Source organism: Pelobates fuscus, chromosome 2 (assembly GCF_036172605.1).
Source record: "Pelobates fuscus isolate aPelFus1 chromosome 2, aPelFus1.pri, whole genome shotgun sequence".
In the NCBI taxonomy this organism is placed as follows: Eukaryota; Metazoa; Chordata; class Amphibia; order Anura; family Pelobatidae; genus Pelobates; species Pelobates fuscus.
In genome coordinates, this window is record NC_086318.1 from 146255283 (window position 1) to 146276912 (window position 21630).

At 39.2% G+C, this 21630-nt stretch overlaps 1 protein-coding gene across 1 annotated transcript in view; it reads right to left on the bottom strand.

Moving 5' to 3' along the window:
• The window catches only part of LOC134586219 (tumor protein 63-like), a 57484-nt gene extending 49211 nt beyond the window's left edge, over window positions 1-8273 (bottom strand). Inside the window, exon 1 of the mRNA XM_063441715.1 lies at window positions 8145-8273. Within this exon, the coding sequence (XP_063297785.1) occupies window positions 8145-8263 (119 nt within the window). The 5' untranslated portion in view covers window positions 8264-8273. The remainder of the gene's footprint in view (window positions 1-8144) is intronic.
• Between the last annotated feature and the right edge of the window lie 13357 nt (window positions 8274-21630).

Below are 21630 nucleotides of genomic sequence, written 5' to 3' on the forward strand. Positions count from 1 at the left end.
CACATTCCCTAAATTCAGAAGCAGTGACCATGAAGCCAGATTGACTAGTGTGATGAGACAATGACTTAATCCTAAAGTACAAAGCTATCTTCAATCAAAAAGAAATGTGCACTGGTACATTGTCGTGTTCAATAGTTGGTGTCTAGTCCATACCAACATCTCTGTTCTTTATTATTCCTTTTCATGCACGCTATCAGATAATAAAAGGAAATTCATTTCATACAGGGTACATTTGTAAAAGTTAAACTTTTTGGGAATACAAACTGAATTCCAGTTTTTAGGCCAGAAGAGATGAATTAAAAACAATTCTTTAAGTCAGTTACAGGCCTCCAAACAGTCACATTTTTGGCAGGACAGTCCCAATTCCGCATTCCCACTTTAGTTCACTGGTGTTCCGCGCTCACGCTGTGTAACGGGCACTAGGATCGTGGAAGATGCGCTTTAGTGGAAGATGCTCCCTGCATGGTCCTGAAGGCTGCGGGCAAATCAAGGAGCCTGTCAATGGGGTGGGCATGCCCAAAATGGGTATCATCCCATCCTGATTTTCCCCTACCGATTGTTGGGAGGTATGAAGTAATGTTTTCAGCTCATTTAGTTTGTCATACAATTTGAAATTCACTTACAATTGAAACTTTTGTAAAAAAAAAAAAAACCCTTATAGCAATTAATGAGAACATCATTTCTCTGTTTCTCTCACTATATATATATATATACAGGGAGTGCAGAATTGTTAGGCAAGTTGTATTTTTGAGGATTAATTTTATTATTGAACAACAACCATGTTCTCAATGAACCCAAAAAACTCATTAATATCAAAGCTGAATATTTTTGGAAGTAGTTTTTAGTTTGTTTTTAGTTATAGCTATTTTAGGGGGATATCTGTGTGTGCAGGTGACTATTACTGTGCATAATTATTAGGCAACTTAACAAAAAACAAATATATACCCATTTCAATTATTTATTTTTACCAGTGAAACCAATATAACATCTCAACATTCACAAATATACATTTCTGACATTCAAAAACATAACAAAAACAAATCAGTGACCAATATAGCCACCTTTCTTTGCAAGGACACTGAAAAGCCTGCCATCCATGGATTCTGTCAGTGTTTTGATCTGTTCACCATCAACATTGCGTGCAGCAGCAACCACAGCCTCCCAGACACTGTTCAGAGAGGTGTACTGTTTTCCCTCCTTGTAAATCTCACATTTGATGATGGACCACAGGTTCTCAATGGGGTTCAGATCAGGTGAACAAGGAGGCCATGTCATTAGATTTTCTTCTTTTATACCCTTTCTTGCCAGCCACGCTGTGGAGTACTTGGACGCGTGTGATGGAGCATTGTCCTGCATGAAAATCATGTTTTTCTTGAAGGATGCAGACTTCTTCCTGTACCACTGCTTGAAGAAGGTGTCTTCCAGAAACTGGCAGTAGGACTGGGAGTTGAGCTTGACTCCATCCTCAACCCGAAAAGGCCCCACAAGCTCATCTTTGATGATACCAGCCCAAACCAGTACTCCACCTCCACCTTGCTGGCGTCTGAGTCGGACTGGAGCTCTCTGCCCTTTACCAATCCATCCATCTGGCCCATCAAGACTCACTCTCATTTCATCAGTCCATAAAACCTTAGAAAAATCAGTCTTGAGATATTTCTTGGCCCAGTCTTGACGTTTCAGCTTGTGTGTCTTGTTCAGTGGTGGTCGTCTTTCAGCCTTTCTTACCTTGGCCATGTCTCTGAGTATTGCACACCTTGTGCTTTTGGGCACTCCAGTGATGTTGCAGCTCTGAAATATGACCAAACTGGTGGCAAGTGGCATCTTGGCAGCTGCACGCTTGACTTTTCTCAGTTCATGGGCAGTTATTTTGTGCCTTGGTTTCTCCACACGCTTCTTGCGACCCTGTTGACTATTTTGAATGAAACGCTTGATTGTTCGATGATCACGCTTCAGAAGCTTTGCAATTTTAAGAGTGCTGCATCCCTCTGCAAGATATCTCACTATTTTTGACTTTTCTGAGCCTGTCAAGTCCTTCTTTTGACCCATTTTGCCAAAGGAAAGGAAGTTGCCTAATAATTATGCACACCTGATATAGGGTGTTGATGTCATTAGACCACACCCCTTCTCATTACAGAGATGCACATCACCTAATATGCTTAATTGGTAGTAGGCTTTCGAGCCTATACAGCTTGGAGTAAGACAACATGCATAAAGAGGATGATGTGGTCAAAATACTCATTTGCCTAATAATTCTGCACTCCCGGATTGTGTGGAAAGTTCTTGTGAGTGCAGGGGTGTAAATGTAGTGGTGTTTAGGTATTGAGGGTTAGCGTGTGTGTATGCAGGAGTGTATTTGTTCATTGTAGTTTCCCATCCCCTTTCCTAACTAAAGCACCTTACCACTTGTACCTGATGTATATTGCTTTATCATATACTATTCCTCTATCTCTACCCCAATTACATACATCTCTTTATACACCCTTCCCCACATATGTCCCCCTGCTTGTACCCTTTACTACCACCACTTGTGACACTCTGCATGTACCTTAGTTTGCCCTTTTGTGATAGTCTGCCATTTATTCCCCCCTCCATACTTCCTCTGACCATATCCCTTCCGCCTATTTGTGTCTTTGTCCATGTTTTATCTACTAGACCCCTCTTTATCTAGTAAAGTTTATCTGTCCATTCCAACCCTTTCTCCTTGTGCGCACCTCTAACCCATTTTCTTTAACTTGTTTGCCTCTATGCATACCCCCTTGTCTCCATCTGCCCATACTCTCTTCCTCTACTTGGGTCTCTATCCACATCCTCTTGTGGTTTTCTGTCCATACGACCAACATCACCTGTGCCCCTTTACCCATACCACCTTCATTTCCCTTTGTGTGCCCTCTGCTTATACTCCCTACCCTCACGTCTGTTATTACCATGCTCTATCTCCTAGGCTTAGTAGGACTCTGAAAAGTGCAGGATGCATATCAGCCGTATATGGCTTAAGCAAATATGAGAATCGCCATTACAGTCGGAATTCGGTCATTTTCATCAGATTTTGTACATCCAGGCAAAAAATAGTGTTTATCAAAAACAAAAAACCCTGTTGTACTTTTTTCAGGAAGTGTGTTTTTCATAAACAATGTGGTTTAACTCCTAAATGGCAGAGAATCGAGCAGTGAGACTGAAAGTGTTTTTGCTGTACACAAAAATCACTTCATTAAGCTAACGTTGTTTTGGTGCTAACAGTGTCCCTTTAATCACACACAGTTTTACACAGATCTTACAGAATGCTTTGATGCTTTCAATGTGCTACGCATTCTCTTAGCCTTTCTTGTTTTTTTCTTGCAGCATCATCCAAAATAACAACAGCGTCTTCAAGCCAATAGAATGGTGTGTTTACTACAACAATTCTAATTTTATTAACATTAGAAGAAGCGAACCAGTAAATGTTTTGAGACAATGAATGTTATGGAGTTTAACTTGCAGTTACTATAAAAAAATATTGCCTCCCATGTTAAAGAATATATCTTCTATATAATTCTATACTAAACAAAAATAAGTGGAAATCCATTATGGACTGCTCAATTCCACCCAATTCCCATGTTGAAGTTAATATTATCTGTATTTGTGATCAGATAAATTTGGTTTGGTCTAATGACTGGTCTACTGATTTTCTATTCATTATAGGCCCTACATATCGATATTAATATTTCAGGATACGCTTTTCAAATGATTTCATATCTTTAAAATAATTTTTTTAAATGATTTAATACATTGAAAGTGTTTTAATATTTTGAAATGTTTAGATATATTAATATATATATAGTTTTGTATAATACTTTATTTTTGTCATGACATTAAATAATGCACATGATACATGGAGTATCATAATGGTACAACAGTAAAACATGAAGAGAACAAGTATAGAGATACAATGTTCGTGGCAGACATGTAATGATATAAATATACAGTAGAAAAATGTCCACCCCGGTCTTTAGTAAGTCGTTTACAGGGTTACCATGTCAATCTGTTGGGTCATGTGTTTTTGGAAGTTTGATAAAAGGTCTTGAAAGTTGGCATATGTACGCCTCTGAGGGAGAGTCTGATACGGCTTGTATTGATATATTTTTATGTATGATATTTTTTAACATCCAAAAATATTAAAGAATTTAAAGAGATTATCCACAAATATTAAACTAAGGCTATAGTGTCTTGGACTGGATGTTGTACTTACAAATGATACTTTTCTTTGTGTTGCACCATAATATCATTTTATAAAGAGTGTGTCAAAATGTGAAAGTATCACAGTGGCAACAGAGAGGCCAGACTTTTGGTGCCACAATTGACGTCAAACAGCTCAAAATGATTCAATAAAAAAGCAAAGGTTTTGCACACAAAAATTCCTTTTAAAAGACTGCAACAGTTATGGTGCTTAGAGTGTCACTGCTCAGACTATAAATAAAGTTAGGTTATTTGCAAGCAATATCGTTGATTTTGTTTAGGACATCATTAACAGAATCAGTTATGAATAATTAGGGTTTTGTATAAATCTGCAAAAAGTGTAAAATTAAGCATGAAAACTAATTGATAATAAATTTCCCCATAATATCTTGGTATACATAATGGCCATTGTATTTTGTGCTGCTAACAAAACCAGTTCACTCAGAATGATCAAATTGGTGAGGGAAAAATACAGCTAATATGCTACTATATTTCCATTATCTACAAATTACTGATCGTATTGCAAAATATCCCCTATTCCAAGAACCAGGGGGCAGTTACAATATATAATTAGTGCTTGATTTTTGACTTGGTTTTATTTTATATTATTGATAAACATATGAATACATTCCTTAATTTAATTCCACTATTGTTTCATAATGGCAGTCCAAATAAGACAGGCAAAATAAACAATCTAAGAATGTCATTCAGGAATGATGGCTCTGTGATTATTTTGAAGAACAGACAGCAATGCACATCTGTAATTTACCATGAAATTATGACATTTGTTTTAAAGAATTCAATGCGAAATGCAAGTTGTGAAGACAATTTGTCTTACAAAAAACTATCTAGGAACATATAGAACACAAAGAGTTAACTATGAGAGAAGGTTGTTTTTATCTTCACAGCAATGCCTATATACGCTAAATACTATTATTGAAGAAGGGGACCAAAGTTATGTACAGTGCAGAAAACAATTTTCTGCAAGCTTGTTATTGATTAGACAGAAACATGTTTAGTGTAATATATCCCATGTGTGCTTGTAAGAACCACTTCCACACTGGAAGATTTAATGTCACATTTCTCTTCATGTACGAAGAAATCATCAATTGACACTTTTCCCATAGTGCATAATAATGTGTCAATCCTCACTTACCTACTTCAACTGTTAGTGCCGTTTCCCAAGCTAGATGCTCATAACAAACTGGCGTTGACATCCAAGACCTCAGTCAGGAGGTATTTTTTAATAATCTACATATGTTCGAGAGCATTATTAAACTACCAATCTAAATGTTTATAACAACATAGAGAAAAAATTAGCAAAATGGAAAAGAATATGTTAAGATGGACATATTTTCAAAATTTCATATTTTAGTCTAAAAAATGTGTAGCCGATCTATCTTAACTTAACTATGTCATGGATAATTCCGATCAATGGAAAGATGGAGTGTACTGTGATGTGTTGTTTGTTTAATTTAATTTAGCTTCATTATTGAGCTGAATATTCAGCATACCACCTTTTGCTCTTCACTAAAGATAGATATGTTAATTTTAAATATTTCAATTTGAAAAAAACAATTAGCACTATGTGATTATATCTTGTATGTATTGCATCTTGATAATATCAATTATGTTGTCTAAGTCTCGTGTTTCTATGTTCATGAGGTCTAAAGCTAATTTGAAATTTGCTGTATTTTTTATGTTGTATTTATAGTCAAAGCAGTCTTGATGTATCAAATTATCTATCTATCTGTCTGTCTGTCTGTCTGTCTATCTATGTATCCTATTTTATAATCTTTCTGTCTGTCTATCTAACTAACTCACTATCAATCACACTAGAATAGCACTGCATAATTGTTGCTAGGTGTGATATAAATATTACTATTTGAAGTGTTGGAATTTCTACTGACAAGTAATGAATTAAGTTTTTTTCCTCCTTACTTGGAACATTGCTTTCTGCCTTGTGAATGTTGTAATGTAAATAACTATCACCACTGGAAAATATATTTAACATATAAAAAGTCATATTAGTTATATATATATATATATATATATATATATATAATATATATATTCATATATAATAGGTTCATATTTCCATTCAATTGAAATTTTATTTTAAATACCAGCACTAGTTTTTTTTGTTTAAAATAGCAACAGAGTTGGAAAAACAAAGCGGGGCTTACTAATTTTTTGTCTTTGCTATCACAACTTGCATATACACTAATTTTCCACCCAAGACGGCCTTTTAGGTGTGAGATTTGTGCAATTATGCTGGACGCCATATGAGGGTTGTTCTTCAGGATAATCCCCCAGCCTAAAGTGACGAGTATTAAATTCAGAATGTATTCATTGTGAAAAACAGCACAATGTGGTGGGGAATATGTACAGTTAATGGCAGCCTTATTGTATGTAATTCTTATACCCTGGACGTCCTTTGATACAAGTACAATAGAGCTAGATTTGTTTCATTAACTGCTATATAATAAAATAATTGGGAAAAATAAGGGCATTTCAGGATAACAAGAGCTCTGACAGAATGATGGGAACACATGGACTGACTTCTGGCTCAAAACAGGTGCAACAACCTGGATCTGATATTATTGGACAGGGTTACTGTCATCTTAGTTAAAATGAATCATAAAACATTGCAACATGTTTTTATGAGAAAAAAAATAGTTCACAATGACACATATGTGTCTATATGTCTGGTGTGCTATTTACATAGGTATATTGTGCTACTTCTATCTACACACACACACACACACACACACACACCTCTGTGCGCACACACACACACACACACACCTCTGTACACACACACACACAGTATGCCATATACAAATCTAACTAAATGCATATTTCATTTTTAAAAACATCATTTTTTGTTATGGTAAAGTAATTGCATAAATATAACTATTTGTACATTTATTAGATCTATAAAAAAAATGTATTCGCATGATATGTGCATTATTTCAGTCCCATCCTGCCCAAGATTACTGAGACAGCAGTTGCTATTTGCAGTTGTAGCCATTAAGTCATTGTCTCTCTCAAATATGATAAGGCATAAAATTGGCATATTGTGTCTCCTTGGTTCTGCTCCTCCCATATCTCCTATCTGGCTGTTTATCTGTATCAATATCAACCAATTTTAGTATTATCTCAGCCTTAAAGTGCTGCGGAATTTGTTGGCGCTATATAAATAATAACATAATAATAATGTTGCTTTAACCCCTGAACCACAACGCAGCTTTGAAATCTATGTACCATTTTTGCTCAGAAAAGACTTGAGAAAGAAAAGCTTGCCTTTCCAAAATGTGGTTAGTGCAATAAAAAGGTATTAAAAGATATGCATTTAATCTGTTATTTTACATCTGGATCACTGACTAACACAGCTACAATCTCTTTTCCAATATTGCACTTAGAATGTAAGGCTTTTTTTTATCTTGCTTGCTCAGCATTTTGAATATTTGTGTTTGACAATCAACAAAGTAATTAATACTCCCTGATATTGTAAAGCACTGCGGAATAAATTGGCATTATATAAATACCAATAATAATAATAGGCAGTGGAAAGAGGCACACAAACAAACCATTAGAATAATACAATATAACTTCAACAGCCAAGCAGTGCAACATATTTAAACACCATATGTTTATAACAATGCAACAAGTACCAGATGTGCCCCCTTATGGAGCTAACAATGAAATGTTACCAATATGAATTCATTACATGGTAAATCACCTGCAGTGCACATTACACAGCATTTTGCCTGAAATACCCACAAACATGACAAAAGTGAATCCAAAAGATACTTTATCAGAGAAAACAAAATGAACAGACCCAAACTCAGGGTAATTAAAAAAAAAAAAAAAAAAAAACTCAAGTCTCATATGACATGCAAAAATTGATAAACAGGTATTATACTCACCTTTGCAAGTGTGGATCTGGGCAGTAGGGTAAAGTTGTGCATGGCGAAGGTTCGCAATTCATTTCTTTCAACTTCTTTTGGTATAAATAGAGAAAGAAACATGTAATATTGAGGCACATGTAGATTGAAAGCGTGAAGTTCTAAACTATAATGACAACTGCTAGAAGAGATAGAAGTTTTTGACATTTGTAAATAGGCGGGACTTGTCACTGGCTTGGCCAATGAGATGCATCAAGTGACAGGAGAATTGCTTCTTACCAACTGGACACCTTTCTCATTTATTTATTTGTTTTGCTTAGTATCAGTATCAGTCTTGGCACATACATGTCACATTTGCTGCTGGGTGGTGTGTTGTAGTGTAAACGTCTGACCTGCTAGATGATTGGCCGGTCGATAAGTGACATCAGAGTTTAATTTCAGCAGCAGTAGGGGGGTTCTTGAGCTGTTGAACTTGAGCCGTTGAACAGCTATGCACAAGATGACTGGTCTTCCTGTGCTCCTCAGTGCCTGAGATGTAGCTTAGCTGCTTCAGAAGTTTATAATCTGTTACAGCTTCTATTGGGGGAATTTTCTTGTGTCCTCCAAAGCACACTAACTGCCTGTTGTGGTCACAGTTTCACTATACCAATTGCAACGCAGGGAAATTCCTTAACATCAAATATAACCTCTTATCCGATGTTCTACTCTCTTTAAAAGTTTTGAAAACAGCCAGGATTTCTTTTCTTTTTTTTGTTTATTTTTGTTTTTTTGTCGTGAGTGGATTTAAGATGACAGCTAAAATAACTTTCCAAGAGCAATTTTTACCTATCACCAAAAAGAGGAAAAGAAAAACATAAACACTGTTAATTGCGAATGACAAAATAAAATGAAAAAATCATGCATTAACCATGCAAATGAATTGATTGCTAAAGCTAAATAATAATACTCACAAACTATTACGTCACAAATCCCTAAGTGAGGTTCTAACATGCACTTTGGTTTTCCCTCGGACAGTTGCAGAGATGGAAACAGCAAGATGTAAACCACTTTTGAGTGTTTCCTTTTACTTACCCGTTCCTACAGGGACTCACACCCAAATAGTAGAGGCTGTAAACCTATCTGGGTTTTGTGGTTTGGGAGAATGAATGAAATATGAATCAGTATCTAAATTAAAACAAATTCCAAGAGGAAAAAATAGAATTAGAGTAACCAAGCAACTGAAGATATGCATCTCTAAGCAGTAGCAGACACCCTTTGACTGCCTACCCATAATGCATGGGTACAACAAAAATTCAGCAATATGGAAAATCACCTATTTTTTACTGTAAGATTTTTTTCAAGACAGTGCTGTGTAAAAGTAAAAAAAAAAAAAAAGAAATTAATATATATTTACATATATAAGTTTGTAAAAAAAATGTTTGCTGTGTGTGCCTGAGTGGTCAGAATGCTATTTAAAACTTGACATTCTCCACCCACAGTCAGCTTGATAGTTCCGAACATCTGTGAATTGTGAATCCAATAAACTTGAAGTTTTGAACTGCAGCCAACTCAAATACTTTGCAAGACAACATGAGTAGTTTACAAGACAATATGTAGTTCATACAGAATAGATCAAATTTCTAATTAATTATAGAATTGCTAATTGGCTTTTAAAACCCATAACGCATCTATCTTTCAAATTCTATTTTGTAAATGTACACATTATTCTCCTTGAGTATATAGATAGATGCAGTGCATTCAGAAATTATTCAGACCCCTTTGTTGCTTTCCAGTTTTTTCACATCAATCTTTACTCAATATCCATAATGACAAAGAAATATTTTTTTTTGACACCATAGAAAATACTAAACAGAAACAAACTGAAATATCACATTGACATAAGTATTCAGACTATTAACTCAATACTTAATGGAAGCATATTTGGCTTAAATTAGAGACTCAAGTCTTTAGGGGTATGACGTGACACAGTTTGCACACATGGATTTGTGTAGTGTGTGGCATTAATCTCTGCAGATCCTCTCAAGCTGTCAGGCTTGGTAGGGACTGTCGATGGACAGTCTTTTTAAGGTCTCTCCAGAAATATTTAATGATAGCCCTGGCTATGGTTGGCAACTCAAAGACATTAACAGAGTTGTCCCTATGCCACTTTTGTGTTGTCTTAACTGCGTTTTTAGGGTCATAGTCCATAGTGAACCTTCTACTCAGTATGAGGTCCTAAGCACTCTGGAACAGGCTTTCATTAAGGGTTACTCTGTATTTTGATGCGTTCACCTCTATTTTTATCTGGTTCTCACTCACCTCTTTTAACCAAGGCACTTTTCCTCTTATTGCTCAGTTTGTACAGGCGGCCAGTTCTAGTAAATGGTTGTTCCAAGCTGCTTCCATTTAAGAATTATTGAGACCACTGTGCTCTTAAGAACCTTCAATGCAGCTGATATGTTGTTGTAGCCTTCCACAGATGTTATGCCTCAAAACAATTGTCTGTTGGAGATCTGGGCAGTTGCCCATGTCTTGTGTTTTCGCTCTGAAAAGCCATGCCTTTCCAAATCATGTCCAATCAATTGAATTGGTGGACTCCAATCATAGTGTAGAAAGATCTCAAAGATGTTGGTACAACATAGGGAATAAAAACAATGAAAATCAAAATATTATTTTCACTGGAAGTAATTACCTTTTATAAAGCACCACTAAAGTCACACAGGCCACTTTATCTTAATAAAGTAGTCTGGTGCAGTGGTCCTGTAATTTTAACCCTGCAATGTAAAATATGTCAATTTGGGGGAAACTGCAATGTTTTAAATGCTTCTCTAGTAAAACTCGGTCACATGATGTAGATGCCACAAGACGTAAGCATTGATTCCTTCTGTAGAAGCATTGGATTGGACCATGCTGCAGGAGATCGAAAGGGCCTGCTGAGAAATGTATTTTCTGCTCTCCCTTGTCAGCCAATGCCGAGGCACTGACTGACAGATGGTAGATAAAACAATTTTTAAAATAGTTACTTATTTTGGTTTATTTAGTTTTATTTTAGTATTATCCTATGTATAATAAAAGTTGTGTTTTATGATTACCTTTATTTTTTCTTAAGGACAGATTATCCTCATCTTCTAATAAATTCAGTTTTCAGGGTTACCCCCTTCTTTTCTGTCCTAGATTTTTAATCTACACAATGAGCTTTCAACTTGTTCATTTTTTATTTTTAAAATGTTTTTTTCTCCTAATCTATGCAAAACTGCTAGCACAATGTATAGATAAAATTATGCTCAATCCAATGAGCATAATGTCTCTGGGGCATGATAGGGGCCCTTTAAATAAATAAAAAATAAATATAAATAAATAAATACATAAAAACAAAGGGAAAAGAAAAAGCTATTAATTTAAAAACAAAACTTACAAAGTGAAAGTGCTGCTTTAATACCCTGCATTCATTTCAATCCGACTAAAGTTCTTGCAGCAAGCATAACTACCATCCCATTGTACAGCGCCGTGGAATTTGTTGGCGCTTTCTAAATAATAATAATTATTACTAATTCTTCTGATTGTGACTGATCACTGCGGCTTGCTTGTTTCCATGTGCTGTTTGTACTTAACATTGACCAGCTACAATCACTAAATAAGTATCAAGTATTATTTAATATAATGTGCTTTATCCTTTTTTTTTTCTTCAGATGCAGATTACTTTTAACATAGTAGTGAGACATTTGAGACATATATGTGTAATAAACCAATTGTGTAACTGCAATGGAATAAGGCTATGATTACATGTACATTGAATTAAAGTTGTATAGTAGCATGCCTACTTTTTTTGTGTAATCCCTCTCTTAATAATATACAGTCATCATTATGCCTTCTTGTCAGCTCTTCAGCCTCCACACATACCAATCAACGGAAGCAAAACATGTCCCCAAAATAAAGCCATCTGCACTACGAGAGGATTAGAGAGCAATTCATTTTGCTATACAGGAGCTGAGGGAGAATTAAACTCCTTTGCTGCATTTTAATAAGCAAAAGGATTTCACAAAGAATTAATCATTATTTTATAATTTTACAATGTTTAGAAACAGTGGTGTCTTCTTTAAATCAAGCATGTTTTCCCTTTGACATCCATTGCATGTGGGTGCTGAATTTTCTGTGAACAGGTGACAGAAAGATCTTAAATTAGTATTCACCTTCCCCTCCTCTGCAGTCATTTTGTTCCAAGGAGTTGACGGACCCATGTTTTTTGGGAATTCCCCATTCCTATAGTGGCGTGTACAGGATCATTTTTGGAACATTTTGTTACCATTTGTTCACATTGCCGCCTAGTAAATTCTTAGCATATGACACTATTTAAGGAAGTTATACCCCCACTGCACCTTCCATACATAGATTTTAGATTAAATAATGTCTGAGAGATCAACTCCTGCAGGTACAAACACCTGAGAAGCACAGAGTTGAGAAGACAATGTGTTCTCATTATATACTGTTTCTGTATCAGTATATAATGCTTTCCTATATAATATCATACATTAAGGGGGTGGGGTTGTATATGCCATCTGCACTGGCAATATTAGATTCCATCCTTAAAAGAACACTGTGCACACTATAACAACTTTATCTAATTGAATTTGTTATAGTGCCTATAGTAGTCCTCCTTTTTTAATGGCCCTCCAATCGCTTTATTATAATAGTTGAAAGGCTTGGAAGTGCTGCTTTAAGCCCGGCCTCCAAGCCCTCTGAATAGGAGAGCCGCGACTATTACTTCCCAGCTTTCAAACCCAGGTATACCATGAGGTCACGAGCGCATACTGTCATAGAAAATTATTAGAGACTGTGATTGTCACAAATGCACCCTACTTCAAGAGTGTGCGTGACGTAGTTGTGGTGGTAAAAGGGTTAAAGTTCACTGTTTGTCTACACTAAATAATGATAAAATCCCCCTTAACGAATGAATCCATATGGACACCCTTTCAAATACCTATGCAATTTACATTACCCCTTCTGTCATCTGGTCAGTTCATATATGCACTACACAAATTACATTAAATGGCAATATTCTATTGTGCAAAAATGAATTATGCACCCTTGGCATGACAGTGATACTAAAGAGTTGTATTACTAACGCTATTGTGTCCCTTTAACTTATGGAGCTTAGTATTGCATATATAGGTCAGCAAACTCTTTGAGCATCTCTAATAAAAACTTAGAAGACGTGAGTAGATGTTGTCATCACAGCTAAACAATAAGGCCCTTCTTCCTTCATACTTCTGTTCATACCACATGAGCTTTATAAATCATTTTTGCTTCACCGCTCTCAAAGAGTCTGTGCCATGTTTTCCTTTCCAAGTAAACTTTCGGAACCAATCCAGCTGTCACTGTCCTGGCAGAGAGTTCTGAAACATAGGCCTTACAGCGCCTTACCCAATTACCTGCTTCATTTAGCATTAATAACTTGTCACTAAACATTATCATTAATACATATCAGTCACTAAAATATAGCATTTCAAGAAAAAAATCAATCACTAAAATATAGCATTTTCAAGAAAAAGCCTTATAAAAAACATCAATAGTTTCTTCACATTTTGACTGAACAGCAACTTCAAGACATACTTGACAGTTTTTTCAGAAATTGTGTATTAAATGGGAAATGTGTGAGTGTGACCAACTGTGATTTGCCACAAACTCCTGGAGGACTGTGGAAGCTGTCCTCCTGCCCACCGACTATGGTCCAGGTCGGAGACCCTGTTCGGGAGCAGTGGCGTACACATGACCTATGGGGCCCTGGTGCGAAAATTGATCCGTGGCCCCCCCCCCCCCGCACACTTACTCTGCGCGGGCCGGGGCCGCAACACATGGCGGCGGGCACCTGGTCGCAGGGGTTGCAGGGCTGCGACCCCGGTATGTACACCAGTGCATGCAGATGCACACACACTTAAAGGACCACTACAGACACCCAGATCACATCAGCTCAATGAAGTGGTCTGGGTGTCAGGTCCTTCTAGTTTTAACCCTGCAGCTGAAAGCATAGCAGTTTCAGAGAAACTGCTATGTTTCACTGAGGGTTAATCCAGCCTCTAGTGGCTGTCTCACTGACAGCCGCTAGAGGAGCTTCCGCGATTCTCAGACACTGAACGTCCATAGAAAAGCATTGAGTAATGCTTTCCTATAGGCGGTTTGAATGCGCGCATGACTCTTGCTGTGCATGCGCATTCGGAGCTGAGAGGCGGAGGGATCCCGAGCGCCAAGGGAGTCCGGCGCTGGAGAAAGGTAAGTGCTGAAGACACGCACATACACACTCTCACGAACAGATGCATACACACTAGCTAACAGACACACACATTTACTGACAGAGACACACTCAGCGACAGACATACATACACACTCACTTACAAAACATACACTCACTAACAGACATCAAGCAGACTCACTAATACAAACACACTCAGTAACAGACACACACAGTAACACACTCACTGACACTCACTAGCAGACACACTCAACAGACGCACTCACTGACACTCACACTAACACACAGTAACACTCACAGTAACACCAACACACACATTAACACTCACAGTAACACTAACACACACACTAACACTCACAGTAACACTAACACACTCGCTAACACTCACAGTAAAACACACACCAACACTAACACACACTAACACTCACAGTAACACACACACTAACACTAACACACACACTAACACTCACAGTAAAACACACACACTAACACTCACAGTAAAACACACACTAACACTCACAGTAACACTAACACACACGCTAACACTCACAGTAACACACACACTAACACTCACAGTAACACACACACTAACACACACACACTAACACTCACAGTAACACTAACACACTGTGAGTGTTAGTGTGTGTGTTAGTGTTACTGTGAGTGTTAGTGTGTGTGTTAGTGTTAGTGTGTAACACTAACACACACACTAACACTCACAGTAAAACACACACTAACACACACAGTAACACTAACACTCACAGTAAAACTAACACTCACAGTAAAACTAACACACACACTAACACTCACAGTAACACTAACACACACACTAACACTCACAGTAACACGAACACACACAGTAACACACACACTAACACACACACACTAACACTCACAGTGACACTAACACACACACTAACACGCACAGTAAAACACACACTAACACTAACACACACACTAACACTCACAGTAACACACACACTAACACACACACTAACACTCACAGTAACACTAACACACTGAGTGTTAGTGTGTGTTAGTGTTACTGTGAGTGTTAGTGTGTGTGTTAGTGTTACTGTGAGTGTTAGTGTGTAACACTAACACACACACTAACACTCACAGTAAAACACACACTAACACACACACTAACACTAACACACACACTAACACTCACAGTAACACTAACACACACACACTAACACACACACTAACACTCACAGTAACACTAACACTCACAGTAACACTAACACACACAGTAACACTAACACACACAGTAACACTAACACTCACAGTAACACTAACACACACAGTACCACTCACAGTAACACTAACACACACACACACACTAACACATTTTTTTTTTAAATTTAATCCCCCAGCCTCCTTACCTTTTGGAGTGCTGAGGGGATTCCCTGGGGTCCAGTGGTGCTGCTGGGCTCCTGGGGGGAGGTCACCCGGCGGGCAGGCAAGCAGGCGGGCGCGCGAGGGAGCACTCTCCCCTGAGTGCTTCCCCTTCAGCTCCCTCGCGCGCCGCGTACTGATACCGGCGCCGGAAGATGACGTCATCTTCCGGCTCCGGTATCATTGCGGTGCGCGAGGGAGCTGAAGAGGAAGCACTCAGGGGAGAGTGCTCCCTCGCGCGCCCGCAGGACCGGCCAGCCGGGTGACAGCAGGGCCAGCCTCGGGGGGCCCGGAGGTGGCCGGCTCCTGGGCCCCCCAGGAGAAGAGGCTGGCCAAGTGACATACATACCGGGTCGCAGGGGCGGCCGGGCCCCCTGGTGGGCCGGGCCCGGTCGCAGCCGCGACCCCTGCGACCCTGGTATGTACGCCACTGTTCGGGAGTTACCCTGCCCAGCCACCATTAGCAGCTTTCCCTCTGTGAGCCTGGTTTGGCACTTTCCCTTCATTCAAATGGAACTGAATGCTAGCTTCCGCCTAGGACGCCTTATAGGAGGGGGCGTCCTGCGCCCCCATCACCTGCCCTTTAAATACTGCAGCCACCTGAGCGCTCTTAGAGAGCGCTCAGGTGGCTGCTGCACTGCCTCTCTCCTCACCTCCCCTTCCCTGTAGCGTGGCCGAGCTCCTCGGTCTGAAAACATTAGATATTTCACGAAAACTTAAGCGTGATCATCGCACTATTAAGAGTTTTTTGGCTGATTCAGAGCACAGATGGGTTCGTGCAGATAAAGGCACATTGAGGAAGATTTCTGCCAGATCCATGCATCGGATCAAAAGAGCAGCTGCTAAAATACCATTACATAGCAGCAAACAGATATTTAAAGCTGCTGGTGCCTCTGGAGTCCTACAGACATCAAGGTGTAGAGTCCTCCAGAGTCTTGGAACTGTGCATAAACCTTCTATTCGGCCACCACTAACCAATGCTCACAAGCAGAAACGGCTGTATTGGGCAGAAAAATACATGAAGACTAATTTTCAAACAGTCCAGTTCACTGATGAGTGCCGTGCAACCCTGGATAGAGTAGTGGATGGTTGGTGGACGGCCACCCTGTTCCAACAAGGCTGCAACGTCAGCAAGGCGGTGGTGGAGTCATGTTTTGGGCCAGAATCATGGGAAGAGAGCTGGTCAGCCCCTTTAGGGTCCCCAAAGGTGTGAAGATGACCTCTGCAAAGTATGTGGAGTTTCTGACCACTTTCTTCCCTGGTACAGAAGGAAGAACTGTGCATTCCGTTATAAAATCATCTTCATGCATGACAATGCACCATCTCATGCTGCAAAGAATACCTCTGCATCAATGGCTGCTATGGGGATAAAAGGAGAGAAAGGCATGGTGTGGCCTCCATCCTCCCCTGACCTCAATCCTATTGAGAACCTTTGGAGCATCCTCAAGCAAAAAATCTATGAGGGTGGGAGGCAGTTTACATCCAAACTGCAGCTCTGGGAGGCTATTCTGACATTGTGCATACAAATTCAAGCAGAAACTGTCCAACTCACAAGTTCAATGGGTGCAAGACTTGTGAAGCTGCTATCAAATAAGGGGTCCTATGTTAAAATGTAACATGACCTGTTAAAATGTTTAAAAAGTTAAAATGTTATAAGTTTGATCGAAATAACTTTTGATTTCAGTAAATATGCTGCAAACACAACAAATGACAATTTTCAGTTCTTTACAACCTATAAAGTGTTTTGAAACTTACTGTGCGTAATAATTTGGAACAGTGCATTGTAAGTTTTTTATGTTTTAAAAAAATACTGTTATCATTAGGAGGTTTGTTCAATAAAAAATGAATTGTACTCGTAATAGTTGATAACATGAGAATTATGCTGACTGTTATTTACATCAAATATTTAGGTAAATGAGAAAAATATCATGTGCATAATAATTTGGAACAGGGTATAGTCCAAACCATCTGGAGTGCCGAAGGTTGCCTACCAATGAGAAGGGTCAACATGAGGATGTGATAAAATGAAAAAAACACTAGACATCCTTAAAAAGACACTGCATGGGTGCACCTATCGAGAATGCTCTGTTTTGGTTACAATGTATTTCTGTGTGCAGTAAGTGTAGGAGTAGACTCACAAAAACTCAGAAAAGGCATTGTTTATAAACATTTGCTTTGTCATTAATTCCGTCTCAACTCTGCTTATGCAACAGAGACAGACATAACAGTGTGTGTCCCCATCATACATCTTTTTTTGAATTTACAGGTTTTAGTAACATCAGTTGTATACATTTAGGTTGTTTTTGTTTGTTTGTCAGAGAAAAATTAGTACTACAGTGCAATGCCACATTCTGTTTCTGTGATTTCCCTTAACTTAATTTCCCTTTAACTTAATTTCCCAAATGACTATTTCACACATTTAACTCTCTTCTTCACCCTGCTGTTCCTCCTCCACCTACTAATTTGACTGCCTCAGACTTTGCAACTCACTTCACTGACAAGATCTCTACAATCAGAGAAGAGATCTCTCATATTTCTTCTTCCCCTTACAATACTTCCCCTAACTTCACTCCCTCTGCTGTTCTATGTTCATTCGCAACCGCTACATTGGAAGAGGTTTCTGCTCTGCTCCAGTCCTCCCGCCCCACCACCTGCTCCCTAGATCCAATTCCCTCGCATCTCATCCATACTCTGTCTTCTTCTCTTTCTCCACCTCTCACTATCCAACTATTGTCCTATATTGCTACTGCCTTTTGCATCCAAGATCCTTGAAAGGATTGTGTATGTGAGATTGACAGACTTCCTCGAGTCCAACTCTCTGCTAGACCCGCTTCAGTCTGGTTTCCACACTAAGCACTCTGTGGAAACAGCACTGACCAAAGTATCCAATGATCTACTCGCTGCAAAATCTCGTGGTCACTACTCTATCCTAATTCTCCTTGACCTGTCTGCGGCTTTTGACACTGTTGATCATCAACAGCTTCTTCTCATCCTCCACAATATCGGTCTACAAGATATTGCTCTCTCCTGGTGCTCCTCCTACCTCTCCCAGCGCTCTTTCAGTGTTTCTTTCTCTGGCTCTGCTTCTTCTCCCCAACTCCTCTCTGTTGGTGTACCCCAAGGTTCAGTCCTTGGTCCCCTACTGTTCTCCATCTATACTGCCTCCCTTGGTAAACTCATTAGCTCCTTTGGCTTCCAATATCATTTCTATGCAGATGACACGCAAATCTACCTGTCCTCTCCTGATCTCTCCCCGTCCCTCTTGACTAGTGTCTCTGACTGCCTCTCTGCTGTTTCTGACTGGATGGCTGCCCACTTCCTTAAACTAAACTTGACCAAAACTGAAATGTTGGTCTTTCCTCCCTCAAGTGTTGTTACTCCTGTGTCTGTCTCCCTCCAAGTCAACGGTGCTACCATCAGCTCCACCATGCAGACTCACTGCCTAGGTGTTCTCTTTGACTCCGACCTCTCCTTCAAGCCTCATGTTCAATCTATCACCAAATCCTGTCATTTCCATCTCAAAAACATTGCGCGCATCCGCCCCTACCTATCTTCTGTCCGTACTCCCACCTCTGATGCTCGCCTTCAAGATTTCTCGGTGGCTGCACCGTTCCTGTGGAACTCGCTTCCCTGCTCCGTTAGATGCTCACCCAGTCTCCACTCCTTCAAAAAATCGTTAAAAACCCACTTCTTCATAAAAGTGTATCAATTAAACTGTTAATAGCTCCTAACTGATTCCTCTTCTGCAACTGTCACTAGTCCAATACTATCCTTACCTTTTGTGTCATTTTACCCCACTCCCTCTAGCATGTAAGCTCATTGAGCAGGGCCCTCAACCCCTCTGTTTCTGTGTGTCCAACTTGTCTGGTTACAACTACATGTCTGTTCGTCCACCCATTGTAAAGCGCTGCGGAATTTGACGGCGCTCTATAAATATAATAATAATAATAATAATAACAACTAAAGGCCTTAAAATAATAGCTGTTTCAGGATGCATCACCCCTCTTTATACCATTAATGCCAAGTACAACACTGTGTTTGAAATATTATTGTTTGTCTTAATGTCAGCATAAACTTTTAATTTATACAGATCTTCCCCTCAAAATTCCATTTTATTAGAGTTTCAGGAATTAGAAAAATTGTTGCGTGCAAATTCAGGTGATATTAGACACTTTTCTTTGTGGATGTTATTACAAACTAGGGATCGACCGATTATCGGTCTGGCCAATATCATCGGCCGATATTCTGTATTTTCAGCAATATCGGTACCGGCCAAAACCAATACTGATATTGCCGATAATGCAGACCAATGCCGCCATCATGGTCCTGGGGGGCCCGCGATGGCCCTGGGGGGCCCAGTACACTGTTACTTCCCTTCCCAGCAGCTCCCTTCAGCTCCCCTGTCTAACCCTTGCGGGTCCCGCAGCCATCAGAGCGTTGCCACTGGTTACTATGGCAACGCTCTGCCCGGCACACAGGCCGCGAGAGTTAGACAGGGGAGCTGAAGGGAGCTGCTGGGAAGGTAAGTAAGAGTGTCCTGGGCCCCCTCTGCACAGTCCATGCCACTGTCCATGACGTCATATTCCGGCTCCCAGCCTCACTCTGCGGCGCGCGAGGGAGCTGAGCAGACAGCTCAGAGGAAGTGCTCCCTCGCCAGCCGCCCAGCAGCGCCGCCCGACCGCCCGACCGCCCAGCATGTCTGTTAGCCGCAAGGCTAACAAGACATTTGATTATAAAGTAGTAAGACGCCTGATAAACAGGATCTTTTGTAGTGTGTCCACAGAATCTTAGGTAGGGGATAACCCTTGAATATTTAATAAATGTAGAGACTGGGGGTGGACCCGAGCCCAAAAGAGCTCAGGGACACCAAGAAAGATTCTATGAGTCTACTCTTTGTGGACTGAAAATAAAAAACACCTTTATTATAGGGTACAAATTCCCCAAAAGAAGTAAAGGAAACTTATAAATAATGCTAACACATCTAATAAATAAGTGGGAGGTGGTAATATGTATATCAGAGAAAGGAGTGAGCAATTGAATATTACACTGTCCACTGCTTGAAACCGTATAGTCAAGGGTTTCTTTTAACTATACATGTGGTTAGTGTAGAAAGTAGATAATAATCATAGCTTGAGCGATCTATAAGGCCTTTGGGAGAGATAAGAACAAAAATAGTATCTCTTATAAATAGACCTGTTAACTTAGTTACTAGTAGGATTGATACAGATAGTCATTGAAGCCTTAGACAGAGTATCAATATATATCCAAAACTAGCAAATCTTGTGTTATAGATCGCTATTGCTTCAAAATACTGAGCTTCACCACAGTGCCTGAGACTAGCTTGTCTATGTAAGGGGTTAAATGCCCAAAACAATGGCTTAGTATATTGTTTTCAGACAAATAGTGGAGATGCTATTGCTTATATTGAAAAGCCACTGAGTTGCACTCTAGTATCTAAGAAAGGGTATCCATATATGGAGCTAAATGCCCCCAAATGGTTAATATATCGTTTATATAGATCTTAGAAAGCTCATAATGATCTATTATTCTGCAGAGCTTTAGAACTTGTGATCTCTCCAAGTGATTCAGTAGCAAAGCTTAAGAAAAACTGATATTCATGCTATTGCTTCTTATTGAAGAGCCACTAAGTTTCACTCTAGTATCTAAAAAAAGCTATCCATATAAGGAGCTAAATGCCCCCAAGTGGTTAGTATATCGCTTATATAGATCTTAGAAAACTCATACAGAAATAATGATTTCTTAGAAAAAGTCCTGTAGCACAGCCTTAAGGAGCAAGTATAACATTGTTACCCCTATTGAGAAGTTACTAAATGAAACTTCCCGGCCATTTAACTATGAGAAGCGCCAAATTGCTCTAAT